This window comes from Piliocolobus tephrosceles, chromosome 13, assembly GCF_002776525.5.
Source record: "Piliocolobus tephrosceles isolate RC106 chromosome 13, ASM277652v3, whole genome shotgun sequence".
Lineage (NCBI taxonomy): Eukaryota > Metazoa > Chordata > Mammalia > Primates > Cercopithecidae > Piliocolobus > Piliocolobus tephrosceles.
Window position 1 is genome coordinate 83,626,306 of NC_045446.1, and position 13,816 is coordinate 83,640,121.

The 13,816-nt window shown below is 42.7% G+C and overlaps 1 protein-coding gene across 4 annotated transcripts in view; it reads left to right on the forward strand.

Moving 5' to 3' along the window:
* C13H11orf54 (chromosome 13 C11orf54 homolog) overlaps window positions 1-13,816 on the forward strand; it is a 29,487-nt gene that overhangs the window by 11,187 nt on the left and 4,484 nt on the right. The window contains exons 4-9 of one of the 4 annotated variants that reach the window (XM_023209193.2): window positions 737-810; window positions 991-1,092; window positions 2,264-2,440; window positions 4,355-4,504; window positions 6,780-6,896; window positions 9,757-11,323. In XM_023209193.2, coding sequence (XP_023064961.1) covers window positions 737-810; window positions 991-1,092; window positions 2,264-2,440; window positions 4,355-4,504; window positions 6,780-6,896; window positions 9,757-9,930 — 794 coding nt within the window. In that variant the 3' untranslated portion in view covers window positions 9,931-11,323. Of the gene's footprint in view, window positions 1-736; window positions 811-990; window positions 1,093-2,263; window positions 2,441-4,354; window positions 4,505-6,779; window positions 6,897-9,756; window positions 11,324-13,816 lie in introns of those variants that run through there. The other 3 variants (XM_023209194.3, XM_023209196.2, XM_023209195.3) reach the window with 3 other exon arrangements.

Here is a 13,816-nt window from a genome sequence, read left to right on the forward strand (position 1 = left end):
TTTTTTTTTTTTTTTTGAGACAGAGTCTCGCTCTGTCACCAGGCTGGAGTTCAGTGGCATGATCTCAGCTCACTGCAACCTCTGCCTCCCGGGCTCAAGCAATTCTCATGCCTCAGCCTCCCGAGTAGCTGAGACTACAGGCACGTGCCACAATGCCTGGCTAATTTTTTGTATTTTTAGTAGAGATGAGGTTTCACCGTATTAGCCAGAATGGTCTCAATCTCCTGACCTCATGATACGCCCACCTCGGCCTCCCAAAGTGCTGGGATTACAGGCATGAGCCACCGCCTAAGATTTTACATTCTATCAGAGCAAAATATTTTAAATTAAAAATTAAAAAACAATTTTAGCCAAAAAAAACAAAAAACAAAAACCACCCCAAAATAGATTTTTTTAAAGAAATAAGGCGTTAAAAGACATTCTAGAAACCTTACCCAATCCAAACTTTGGCCCCAGTTCTAACCCTTGCCCTTGCCTTGTATTAAGTTTATGCCACCAACTATATAAGCCATGCTTGGTTATGATGATATTAGAGACACAGACAGGTACTTAAAACAGGACAGGGGTTCTAGCTACTTATATCTTCCAATCCCTGTTATTTGTAAAACTTTATGAGAATGGAGAAGTTATATACTGTTAATAAATTAAATTCATGTCTTCTGGCATTTTATTATTAAATTAGATGTTTGCCTATTTTTAAGATGGCTTGTGTTTTTGTTTTTTGGTTTTTTTTTAGGCATCTGTGGGAAAACTAGAATTGCAGAAGTAGGAGGTGTGCCTTACTTATTGCCTCTTGTAAACCAAAAAAAAGTAAGTACTTTTACTCTGCATATTCACATGAAGATTGTAGAAGTTGGGTTGATTACTCTGTTTATTATTAGAAGACCTGTTGATCAATTGGCAAGGAAGTGCTAATGGATCAATAATAAAAGGTAAACTAGGGACTTCATACAAGTTGTGACTTAAATAATATTTTTTCGTCTTCTATAGGTTTATGATCTGAATAAAGTTGCAAAAGAAATCAAGCTGCCTGGAGCTTTTATTCTTGGAGCAGGAGCAGGTCCATTTCAGACTCTCGGGTTCAATTCTGAGGTCAGCATGTATAAGAAAATTATTTTACTTTATTGATTTGACATTTGATTTGTCTTTTTGCTTTTAGTGCCAAAAATCCTACTTTCTGAGTGAATTGTAAGTCTCTCTGCAGGTTTGATACTGCTTGATATAGATTTCTGCTATAGCACACATTCCAACTGGACTAACTATAATGGAGTACTAACTTATAGTTTTAGATTTTCTTAGGTTATAGGTTCAGCCTTAGATAAATGCAGGGTTCTGTGGTATTCTGTTGAAAGTTCTGGATTATAAAACATTTATATTCTTACAGGATTCCTAATTTCTCTATAAATCCTTGCTTTGGGTATGCAGGCAGCTTTGGATTAGAAGGTGAATGGAATATTAGTGATCTAGTCAACTTCTTCCAGACCAAATAGTAGGAAACTATCACAATAGTATGATGGTTATTTATAAAAGTTAATAGTTATTACTAATATATATTATTATCATATGAAAATATTACTGTTTCTTTGAATCTCATGAATACAAGACTTAAGTCTGCTCATTCTCTTATAACCTCTTCAGATATGACTAATAGTAGTCATACAAGTTCTTTGCAGAAACATTAATACAATTTGCCTAGTGTTCAAGTTAGGAAAAAAAGTTTAAAATTAAAATAAAATATTTAATGCAAGTTATAGATACACTGTAAGAAATACTATAAATGTCTTTTTTTTTTTTTTTTTTGAGACAGAGCCTCACTCTGTCGCCATGCTGAAGTGCAGTGGCGCGATCTTGGCTCACTGCAACCTCCACCTCCCAGGTTCAAGCACTCCTTTTGCCTCAGCCTCCTGAGTAGCTAGGACTACAGGCACACGCCACCACACCCAGCTAATTTTTGTATTTTTGGTAGAGACGGGGTTTCACCATGTTGGCCAAGATGGTCTTGATCTCTTGACCTTATGATCTGCCCCCTTGGCCTCCCAAAGTGCTGGGATTACAGGCGTGAGCCACAGTGCCCGGCCTATAAATATCTAATAAAATGTTTTTCAAGTTTGTTATGTCTAAAATTAAATATTATGTATTGTATGTTCTCTTATTAGGACTTGAACTGAAATGTCTTAAAAGGATTAAATGTTTTATAACATTATTCAAGATATTCTCTTTGCAGAGATACAAAGATTGACTAATTGCCTCACTTTCTTTTCAGTTTATGCCAGTTATTCAAACAGAAAGTGAACACAAGCCTCCTGTGAATGGTAGTTACTTTGCCCATGTAAACCCTGCAGATGGAGAGTGCCTCCTGGAGAAATACAGTGAGAAACATCATGATTTTGAGTGTGCATTACTGGCTAATCTTTTTGCCAGTGAGGGCCAACCTGGCAAGGTGATTTTGTCTATAAAAATACAATATTCCCTAAATGTTCTCAGATAGCTAAAAATGTGAACTTTTACTGCCACAAATATGGTTTTGCTAAGAAAATTAGAGCTTCCCACTTTGGGAGGCCAAGCTGGATGGATAACTTGAGGTCAACTTGAAGTCAGGAGTTCAAGACCAGCCTGGCCAACATGGTGAAACCCCATCTGTACCAAAAAATACAAAAATTAGCAGGGTGTGGTGGTGTGTGCCTGTCGTCCCAGCTACTCAGGAGGCTGAGGTGAGAGAATCGCTCAGACCCAGAAGGCAGAGGTTGCAGTGAGCCAAGATCATGCCACTGCACTCCAGTCTGGGCCACTGAGTGAGACTCTGTCTCAAAAGAAAAAGAAAATTAGAGCTTCCTAAGTCAAAGCTCTTTAACCCAGTAATGAAAGATTCAGAGAATACGAAAGGCAGAGCAAAAGTCATCTTTCAAACTAAGGTTAAGAATAATATGGCTGGAGGCCGGGTGCGGTGGCTTATGACTGTAATCCCAGCACTTTGGGAGGCCGAGGTGGGTGGATCACCTGAGGTCAAGAGTTTGAGACCAGTCTGGCCAACATGGTGAAACCTCATCTCTACTAAAAATACTAAAATTAGACAGGGAAGGTGGCACACACCTGTAGTCCCAGCTACTTGGGAGGCTGAGGCAGGAGAATTGCTTGAACCTGGGAGACAGAGGTTGCAATGAACCAAAATCGCACCATTGCACTCCAGCCTGGGCAACAAAGCAAGACTCTGTCTCCAAAAAAAAAAAAAAGAATAGTACGGCTGGCACAATGGCTCATGCCTATAATTCCAGTCCTTTGAGAGTCCAAAGCTGGAGGATCACTTAAGTCTGGCAGTTTCAGACCAGCCTGGGCAACGTAGCAAGACCCTGTCTCAAAAAAAAAAAAAAATTTATGTTTTTAATTAGCCAGATGTGGTACATGCCTATAGTCCTAGCTACTCAGGAGGCAGGAGGATCCCTTGTGGCCAGGTGTTTGAGGCTGCAACAAGCTATGATCACACCACTGTACTCCTACCTGGGTGACAGCAAGACCTGTCTCAAAAAAAAAAAAAAACAGAAGACTACTTAGTAAGGAAGACCTTTTTCTGAGAACTAAAAGATAATAGAATATTAATTTGGAGAGTGAGTTAGTCATCTACATGAACCATACAGCTAAAATAAATAATGCCTACTTACAGGTAGTAAATAGGTTATTTGCTCCTTTCTGATGAATCATACATTGCTCTAGATAGAAATGGTGGTAGCAAAAACTTACAGCAAGAAGAAAGTAAGGAAAACTAATGCCTTACTTCATATTTACTTCCTGTTAGTACACAAAAAGATGATTTCAGTGTTAGCTTTTGTGAAGACTCTCCAGTTTTGTCAGTAGAGATAGCCTCTTCGACTACTTTGAGATAAGAGATTGAGAACTGAAAGTACTTAACTTCCAAGTTGTAGAGATAATATAGTACAGATTTTTAAGGGAAGTGAGAAAATGTAATCATTTTCTTCTCATCCCCACTTACCAAAGGTTAATTCCTTTAAAGCAGGTAATTCTCAATATTTGACTGCCTTGACACATATGTTAAGAGTCTCTAGAGTTCAGTGTAGTACTTGTCTACACTGAGAAACTTGTCTTTCTCAGTTTCTCAGTTCAAGAAAGCATGCTTAAGACTTATTTATAAATTACATATAACTGATATGTACGTGTGTGTGTGTATATACATATATATATGATTGATCAAGACTCACAGGATTGCGACATCTCAACTCAGATCTGGGGGCTCTAAGCAAAGAACAGAATATTTGTTTGATAGCATTAAATTATATAATATTTTACTTCGGTAGTTATTTTGCAGCGTAGTCAATGATACGCACCTTTGTGTCCTCTATAGGTAATTGAGGTGAAAGCCAAAAGAAGAACTGGACCACTTAACTTTGTGACTTGTATGAGACAGACCCTGGAAAAACATTATGGAAATAAGCCTGTAGGAATGGGAGGTACTTTCATAATTCAGAAGGGAAAAGTGAAGTCTCACATTATGGTAAGAGCCCATGTGTGCATACATGCATGAAGGAGTTTGTATGTGTGCACATGTTTAAGATCTCAGGATTTTTTTTTTTTTTTTAAACGGAACCTTGCTCTGTTGCCCACACTGGAGTGCAGTGGCACGATCTTGGCTCACTGCAGCCTCCACCTCCCGGATTCAAGGGATTCTCCTGCCTCAGCCTGCTGAGTAGCTGGGATTATAGGCATGCAGCACCACGCTGGGCTTATTTTGTAGTTTTAGTGGAGACAAGGTTTTGCCACGTTGGTCAGACTGGTGTCGAACTCCTGACCTAGGCTGATCCACCCACCTCAGGTGCTGGGATTACAGATGTGAAACACTGCGCTGGGCCAGATCTTAGAATTGTAAGGTATATGTTGGGAATTCTACATTCAAAGACACTCTAAACAAATCCTTTTTACTATGATTGTATTACTTTAAATTTTAAATGATAATATTGTAAATCAGATTGTAAGATAATGTTTTTATCCATGTTAATATATTAGAACTTTATTTTGGATATGTTTGTTTTTAAGATCAAGATAAATTCAAGGCCTGCAAAATGACTCATGCCTGTAATCCTAGCACTTTGGGAGGCCGAGGTGGGAGGACCACCGGAGGCCAGGAATTCAAAACCAGCCTGGTCAACATAGTGATGATGGCAGCGGCAGGCTGTCTGGAGTGGCTACAGCAGGGAGGCACAGCTGAGGCTACACATTCCATGGAGTGGGTGGGAGCTGAAGACAAGTGGGAGTCCCGCCCCTTCCGAGTTGTCGCTGGAGCTTCCTTGGTGCCGCTGCAATCGCCCAAGCCATGGCTGTGGTCCCTGGCATCCCTGTGCTCTCCCGGCTGGAACAGGTGAGAGCCCCATCTTGCCAGGCACAGCTGCAGCAGCTCAAACCCGTGACTGCAGACCTGGGCCTCCTACTCCACAGAGTAGGCAGGAGCCCCGCCTTCTCCACGCAGCTGCAGCTGCCCAAATGGTGGCTGCGGACCTAGGCATTCCTGCTGTCTTCAGGGTCTGGGAAGGCCCCCACTGCTCTTGCAGGTTTGGAAATGCCTGCTCCCACTGCCTGGCTTCTCCCTGCTGTCAGCGCCTGCTCTGATCCAAGAGCAAAGTCAGGCAGAGCCTGGTTGCTGTCACAGCCCAGCCAGGTGTGCACACGCTCAGGGCACTGCAGATACACCAGCCCCCTGCTGCCCTGGCCCCTTCTGAATTTTCGGCGCTGACATGAGCATAGAAGGGAAGCTGAGCGAGGGCTGAGGGCAGCTCTGCACTGGCCTTCAAGCACCCCTTGGCACATACAGCCTGGATTCCATGATTGGCAGCAGGAGGCAGACAGGTTTCGGAGGAGAAGGGGACGGGTTTCCGGTAAGGCCCTACCTTCAGGCCAGGGAGGCCTGAAGGCTGGGGGCCCAGTTGCCAATCCCACACACCATAGTGGAAACTTGTGCCTTTTCCAGGCCCACCGTGATCATCCCACTGCACTCCAGCCTGGGTGACAGAGCCAGACCCTGTCAGGAAACAACAGATGCTGGAGAGGTTGTGGAAAAATAGAAACGCTTTTATACTGTTCGTGGGAGTGTAAATTAGTTCAACCATTGTGGAGGTCAGTGTGGCGATTCCTCAAAGATCTAGAACTGGAAATACCATTTGACCCAGCAGTCCCATTACTGGGCATATACCCAAAGGATTATAAATCATTCTACGACAAAGACACATGCACACATAGGTTTATTGCAGCACTATACACAATAGCAAAGACTTGGAACTAACCCGAATGTCCATCAATGATAGACTGGATTAAGAAAATGTACCTATACACCATGGAATACTATGCAGCTATAAAAAAGGGTAAATTTATGTCCTTTGCAGGGACATGGATGAAGCTGGAAACCATCATTCTCAGCAAACTATCACAAGATCAGAAAACCAAACACCGCATGTTCTCACTCATAAGTGGGAGTTGAACAGTGGGAACACGTGGACACAGGGAGGGGAACATCACACACCAGGGCCTGTCGGGGGGTTGGGGGGGTAGGGGAGGGATAACATTAGGAGAAATACCTAATGTAGGTGACGGGTTGATGGGTGCAGCAAACCACCAGGGCACGTGTATACCTATGTAACAAAACTGCATGTTCTGCACATGTAACCCAGAACTTAAAGTATAATTAAAAATTAATAATAAGTAAATAAAATATATTTTTAAAAATTTTAATTCTTCGTAATATTCAGTATGTTTACCTATATAATTATCTTTTGTTGTAGCCTGCAGAATTTTCTTCTTGCCCCTTGAACTCTGATGAAGAGGTGAATAAATGGTTGCATTTTTATGAGATGAAGGCTCCTTTGGTTTGTCTACCAGTTTTTGTCTCTAGAGACCCAGTAAGTCTGTGTCTGTTTTTTATATTATACTATAATGATAATGTTTGATGCTTGATTTTTAGGATAATCTTTTTTTTTGAGGCAGAGTCTCGCTCTGGCCAGGCTGGAGTGCAGTGGTGCGATCAGGGCTCACTGCAAGCTCGGCCTCCCAGGTTCCCGCCATACTCCTGCCTCAGCCTCTCGAGTAGCTGGGACTACAGGAGCCCACCACCACGCCCGACTTATTTTTTGTATTTTTTAGTAGAGACGGGGTTTCGCTGTGTTAGCCAGGATGGTCTCGATCTCCTGACCTCATGATCCGCCTGCCTCAGCCTCCCAAAGTGCTGGGATTACAGGCGTGAGCCATTGCGCCTGGCAGGATAATCTTTAACAACTAGGCAATTTTTGTGGTGGTGGTGTTTTGAGACAGAGTTTCACTCTTGTTGCCCAGGCTGGAGTCCAATGGCACGATCTCAGCTCACTGCAACCTCTGCCTCCTGGGTTCAAGTGATTGAACTGCCTCAGCCTCCCGGGTAGCTGGGATTATAGGCACGCACCACCATGCCAGGCTAATTTTTGTATTTTTTTTTTTTTTTTTGTTTTTTTGAGTTGGAGTCTCGCTCTGTCGCCCAGGCTGGAGTGCAGTGGCCGGATCTCAGCTCACTGCAAGCTCCGCCTCCCGGGTTTACGCCATTCTCCCGCCTCAGCCTCCCGAGTAGCTGGGACTACAGGCGCCCGCCACCTCGCCCGGCTAGTTTTTTGTATTTTTTAGTAGAGACAGGGTTTCACCGTGTTAGCCAGGATGGTCTCGGTCTCCTGACCTCGTGATCTGCCCGTCTCGGCCTCCCAAAGTGCTGGGATTACAGGCTTGAGCCACCGCGCCCGGCCAATTTTTGTATTTTTAGTAGACAGGGTTTCACCACATTGGTCAGGCTGGTCTCAAACCCATGGCCTCAGGTGATCCACTCACCTCTGCCTCCTAAAGTGTTAGGATTACAAGCGTGAGCCACCACGCCCAACCATGTGTTGTTGTTATTTAAGAATTAGGGCTGGGCTCGGTGGCTCAAGCCTGTAATCCCAGCACTTTGGGAGGCCGAGACGGGCGGATCACGAGGTCAGGAGATCGAGACCATCCTGGCTAACACGGTGAAACCCCGTCTCTACTAAAAAATACAAAAAACTAGCCGGGCGAGGCGGTGGGCACCTGTAGTCCCAGCTACTCGGGAGGCTGAGGCAGGAGAATGGCGTGAACCCAGGAGGCGGAGCTTGCAGTGAGCTGAGATCCGGCCACTGCACTCCAGCCTGGGCGACAGAGCGAGACTCCATCTGAAAAAAAAAACAAAAAGAATTAGGGTAGTCTCTAGAATTATTTTGGAAGATAGGGGAGCTCTTCATCATCCTATGAGTTAGGCAGAGCAGATTTTACCTTTCAGAAAATGAAGGCACAGGCATTTTAAATAACACCCAAAATTATTTTATTAAATAGCAGGTGTAGCTGGGCATGGTGGCATGCCCCAGTATTCTTAGGTACCGAGGAGGCTGACTTGAATCCAGAAGTTTGAGACCAGCCTGGGTAACAGTGTAACCACCATCTCAAAAAAAACAAATAGTAGAGTCACAACTAGGATTCAGGTCTCCTGTCATCTTGTTTGGTGTTCATTATATTATAATACTATACACTAGAAAAAATTTTACCAATTCAAAGCAAATACCTACTAAAATATTGGCCTTATCTTTTCTTTTTTTTATTTTTTGTGACAGAGTCCCGCTCTGTTGCCCAGGCTGGAGTGCAGTGATGCGATCTCAGCTCACTGCAACCTCCACCTCCTGGGTTCACGCAATTCTCCTGCCTCACCCGCCTGAGTAGCTGGGATTACAGATGCTCACCACCACACCTGGCTAATTTTTGTATTTTCGGTAGAGACAGGGTTTTGCCATGTTGACCAGGCTGGTGTCAAGCTCCTGACTTCAAGTGATTTGCCCACCTCAGCCTCCCAAAGTGATGGGATTACAGGCATGAGCTACTGTGCCTAGCCTGGTCATATCTTTTGATCCAGTGATTACATGCCTAGGATTTTATACTTAAATATATGCATAATTGTGTAAAATTATTAGTTAAAAGGTTATTCATTACAGTGTTGTAGTAGCAAAAGAATTAGAAATAATGCAAATGTCAGTTAAGTTACATACACAGTGGAATACCACATAAGTATAAAAGAATGAGGAAGCTCTTTTATGATTTGATATACAAAGATCTCAAAACTATATTGTTACATGAAAAAAAGTTACATGCAGTAAAGTGTGTACAAAATACTACATTTGAGTAAAAATAAAAGTAAATATTTCTGGAAGGATATACAAGAAACTGCTTACATTGGTCAACTGCTAGGAAGGGGAGCAAATGGTGAGGGCAAGAGAGAAGAAGATACATTTTACTGAATATATCATTTTGCCCCCTTTGAGTTTAGAACATGTGAATGTATTACCTATTTAAAAAATGAGGCCGGGCGCGGTGGCTCACGCCTATAATCCCAGCACTTTGGGAGGCCGAGGCAGGCGGATCACAAGGTCAGGAGATCGAGACCACCGTGAAACCCCGTCTCTACTAAAAATACAAAAAATTAGCCGGGCGCGGTGGCAGGCGCCTGTAGTCCCAGCTACTCGGGAGGCTGAGGCAGGAGAATGGCGTGAACCCAGGAGGCGGAGCTTGCAGTGAGCCGAGATCGCGCCACTGCACTCCAGCCTGGTGGACAGAGTGAGACTCCATCTCAAAAAAAAAAAAAAAAAAATGAAAACTATTGCAACATAAAAAGTTATCCCTTCCCCCTTAAACTCTAATCAATACTTGGAGTACTAACATATTGTTTGTCTGTTATCCTAGGGGTTTGATTTGCGACTGGAGCACACTCATTTTTTCAGTCATCATGGAGAAGGTGGACACTACCATTATGACACCACTCCAGATATAGTGGAATATCTTGGGTACTTCTTACCTGCAGAGTTTCTCTATCGCATTGATCAACCAAAAAAGTCTCATTCAATTGGGCGAGATTAAGTCAGCTGATACTTATTTAGAAAAAGAAATCATTAAGGTTAATTAATTGATTGACTCATTAATTGATACGGACATAAAACCAATAGAAATGATCCCACGGGCCAGGCACAATGGCTCATGCCTATAATCCCACCACTTTGGGAGGCTGAGGCAGGAGGCACACTGGAGCCCAGGAGTTTGAGACCAGCTTGGGCAACATAGCAAGACCCTGTCTGTTTTTTTAAAAAAGTGAAAAACAGAAATGATCTCACTACTTAGACCCCATTCTTTTTCACTTCATATGAAAGGATATATTGATTGTATATTCTATATTATTTCATAGATCTGTCTGAAAGAGATTATGAACAAAAATATCTAATTGAGATATTCTTTAATTTTTTACATAGCAACTTTTTTTTTTTATTCTATAGTATCAGCAAAATCAGCCATGTTTATACCTTGAATATAAACATCAGGAATCATGCAATTATTTCTACTATGTAGTTAATAGTACCTTATATTTGTATAACATTACATTTTGCAAATTAATATCACAACTGCTAAGTAGATGTTTCTGAGTATTAGAAAAATCAGTGTTATTACCTGCAGGACATTAAAAAATACTTGAAAAAAGAAAAAGAAAAATCAGTGTTTACAAATGTTGATAGTTATTGAATCTTTGTATTGAATTTTAAAAATCCATTCTAGTAATCAGAGTATAGATTTTTTCGTAGAACAAGGTAGCAGGTGGGGAGCCCTTTACCCTTCTGGTGAAGTTAAACCATAGAAGTTTGCAAGTTGCCTTTCACAGACATTAGCAGGCCGGGCCTGGTGGCTGAAGCCTGTGATCCCAGCATGTTGAGAGGCCGAGTGGGAGGATTGTCTAGGAGTTTAAGACCAGCCTGGGCACCATGGTGAGACCCCATCTCTATTATTTAAAGTTTTTCTTAAATAAAAAATAAAAACACAAACATTAGCAACTAGTTGGCTAGCCATAATTCCTCCCTTGTTTCGATTGCCAGTTAGAAACAATTTTTATTTCACTGGTTATTTGCAAGAGAAGGGGTAAAAAAACAGCATCAAAGTGCAACATTGAAGTGAGCTTACTTTAATTTGCAAGTGAGGCTGTTGCTGAACATGACCACTATCTTTGCTGAAATATAAAATTATACTCACTGATTGTAATGGTTGAAATTTTCCTGAATGTTCTTTGAATAAAATCAACTCTCTAATGGTGCTAATGCCAATCTTGCTAATGTACAAATTTAGGAAGTCTTTAGTACTAAGTACATAATTTTCAAATAATATTTTTTAATTGTCTACTCTGGATGTTAGCTATGTTTTGTGAGTATAAATTCCTATTATTTTAAGCACTATTTTGATGCAAAAAAATGAATAAAAAATTTAATTTTTGGTATATTATGTTTCTAATATCTTACCTCCAGACAAAAACAATATTAATATTCTTTCATTTAACAAATATGTATTGAACATCTACCCTGCTCTCTGGAGTGTACACTTCATACAGGCAAGGGCCTTGTTCACAACTGTAGCACTAGTGCTTTTTTTTGTTTTGTTTTGTTTTGTTTTGTTTTGTTTTGTTTTGTTTTGTTTTGAGACGGAGTCTTGCTCTGTCGCCCAGGCTGGAGTGCAGTGGCCAGATCTCAGCTCACTGCAAGCTCCGCCTCCCGGGTTTACGCCATTCTCCTGCCTCAGCCTCCGGAGTAGCTGGGACTACAGGCGCCCGCCACCTCGCCCGGCTAGTTTTTTGTATTTTTAGTAGAGACGGGGTTTCACCGTGTTAGCCAGGATGGTCTCGATCTCCTGACCTCGTGATCCGCCCGTCTTGGCCTCCCAAAGTGCTGGGATTACAGGCTTGAGCCACCGCACCCGGCCGCACTAGTGCTTTTAACAGTGCTAGCAAAGTAGCCACTCGAATGATTATACCAAACACTTTACTAAAGCTGGGGATCTGTCTAGTGCAGAAGACAAACAATAAATATGTAATATGTCAGGCGGTATTAAGTGCTATGAAAAGAAATAAAGCAGTAGGTGAACTGTAAAGGAGGATGCTATTTTTTTGTGGCCATCCCACACTGAGACAAGATGCATTCCACACTCAAAATTTGGTTCAGGGCCGGGCGCGGTGGCTCAAGCCTGTAATCCCAGCACTTTGGGAGGCCGAGACGGGCGGATCACGAGGTCAGGAGATCGAGACCATCCTGGTTAGTGAAACCCCGTCTCTACTAAAAAATACAAAAAACTAGCCGGGCGAGGTGGCGGGCGCCTGTAGTCCCAGCTACTCGGGAGGCTGAGGCAGGAGAATGCGTACACCCGGGAGGCGGAGCTTGCAGTGAGCTGAGATCCAGCCACTGCACTCCAGCCTGGGCGACAGAGCGAGACTCCGTCTCAAAAAAAAAAAAAAAAAATTTGGTTCAAATGTCCAGACTGATAGCCAGGTTCAGTGGCTCATGCCTGTAATCCTAGCACTTAGGGAGGCCAAGGTAGGAGGATCACTTGAGGCCAGGAGTTCAAGGCCAGCCTGGGCAGCATACAGAGACCCCCATCTCTGCAAAAAAAGAAACTTTTTTTTTAATTATCTGGGCATGATTGTGCACACCTGTTGTCCCAGCTGCTCAGGAGACTGAGGCATGAGAATCCCTTCAGCCCAGAAGTTGGAGGTTGCATTGAGCTATGATTGTACCATTGCACTGTAGTCTGGGCAACACAGTGAGACCCTGTCTCAAAAAAAAAGAAAAAATGACTGATGAAGCCACACACACACCAACAGACTATGAAAGGGTTGTTACTCACATAAGCTTTCTGGGGAAGGCAGGGCAGCTCCTAAGCAGGATTTGACAACAGGGAAGGAGACTGACTTGGGGTTTTTTGGTGGTTAGGGAGTAGGGCCAGAGTAATGTTTCTTGCATGTGGTTTGAGTTTCCCACTGGTATCAAAGAAGGAAATACCCAGGCTTGCTTGCTTTATTTTTTTTTAAGAGACTGTGTCTCACTATGTTGCCCAGGCTGGGCTCAAGTCATCTTCCTGCCTCGGCCTCCCAAAGTGCTGGGATTACAGGCATGGGCCACCATGTCTGGCAAGCACCCAGGCCTTTTTTTTTTTTTTTGAAACGGAGTCTCGTTCTGTCGCCCGGGCTGGAGTACAGTGGTGCCATCTCAGCTCACTGTAAGCTCCAACTACCAGCACCCAGGCTTGCTTAGCTTGCCAGAGGTGTGGGGCATAATGGGACGAAGGGTGGGATAAGGCTTAAAAGTCACCGGCAGTCAAACATACATTAAGTCAGATTCTTAATTACAGATTTCAGATCTGATTTCAGATCAGAGCTTATTTCAGGCCAGATTCCAGGTATGAAGATCATCTGAAGCAGTCCTGGGCCTCTTCACACTACAGATATAAACACTGGCTTTACTCTTCCTTTAGTGTCCTCCAAAATGAGGTGCATGGGCAGCAGGTACACATGACCTTCCAAGGGGTGTGGGAATATTAGAACATCTGTTTATATATTTTATTTCATCCTTTTAAGTTTCTATAGTTTTGTGTACATTTCTTATGTTAGGAATTTCAGTTCAAAATGGTATTGCTGATAGACACAATTCAAAAAGCCTGGAGACCAGGTACATTCACACCATTTAATAGAGATGATGGGGGGAAAAATCAAAATGTTTTTCTTTTTAAATTTTTTCTTAGTTTTATTTTTTCATAGAAACAGGGTTTTGCCATGTTGGCCAGGCTGTTCTCGAACTCCTGGCCTCAAGTGATCTGCCCGTCTCAGCCTCCCAAATTGCTGGGATTACAGGCATGAGGCACGGCATCTGGCCCAAAGTGCTCTTCTTACTCTTACATTCACTCAGCATAACACAGAATGCTTCTGTGACCAGATGCATGG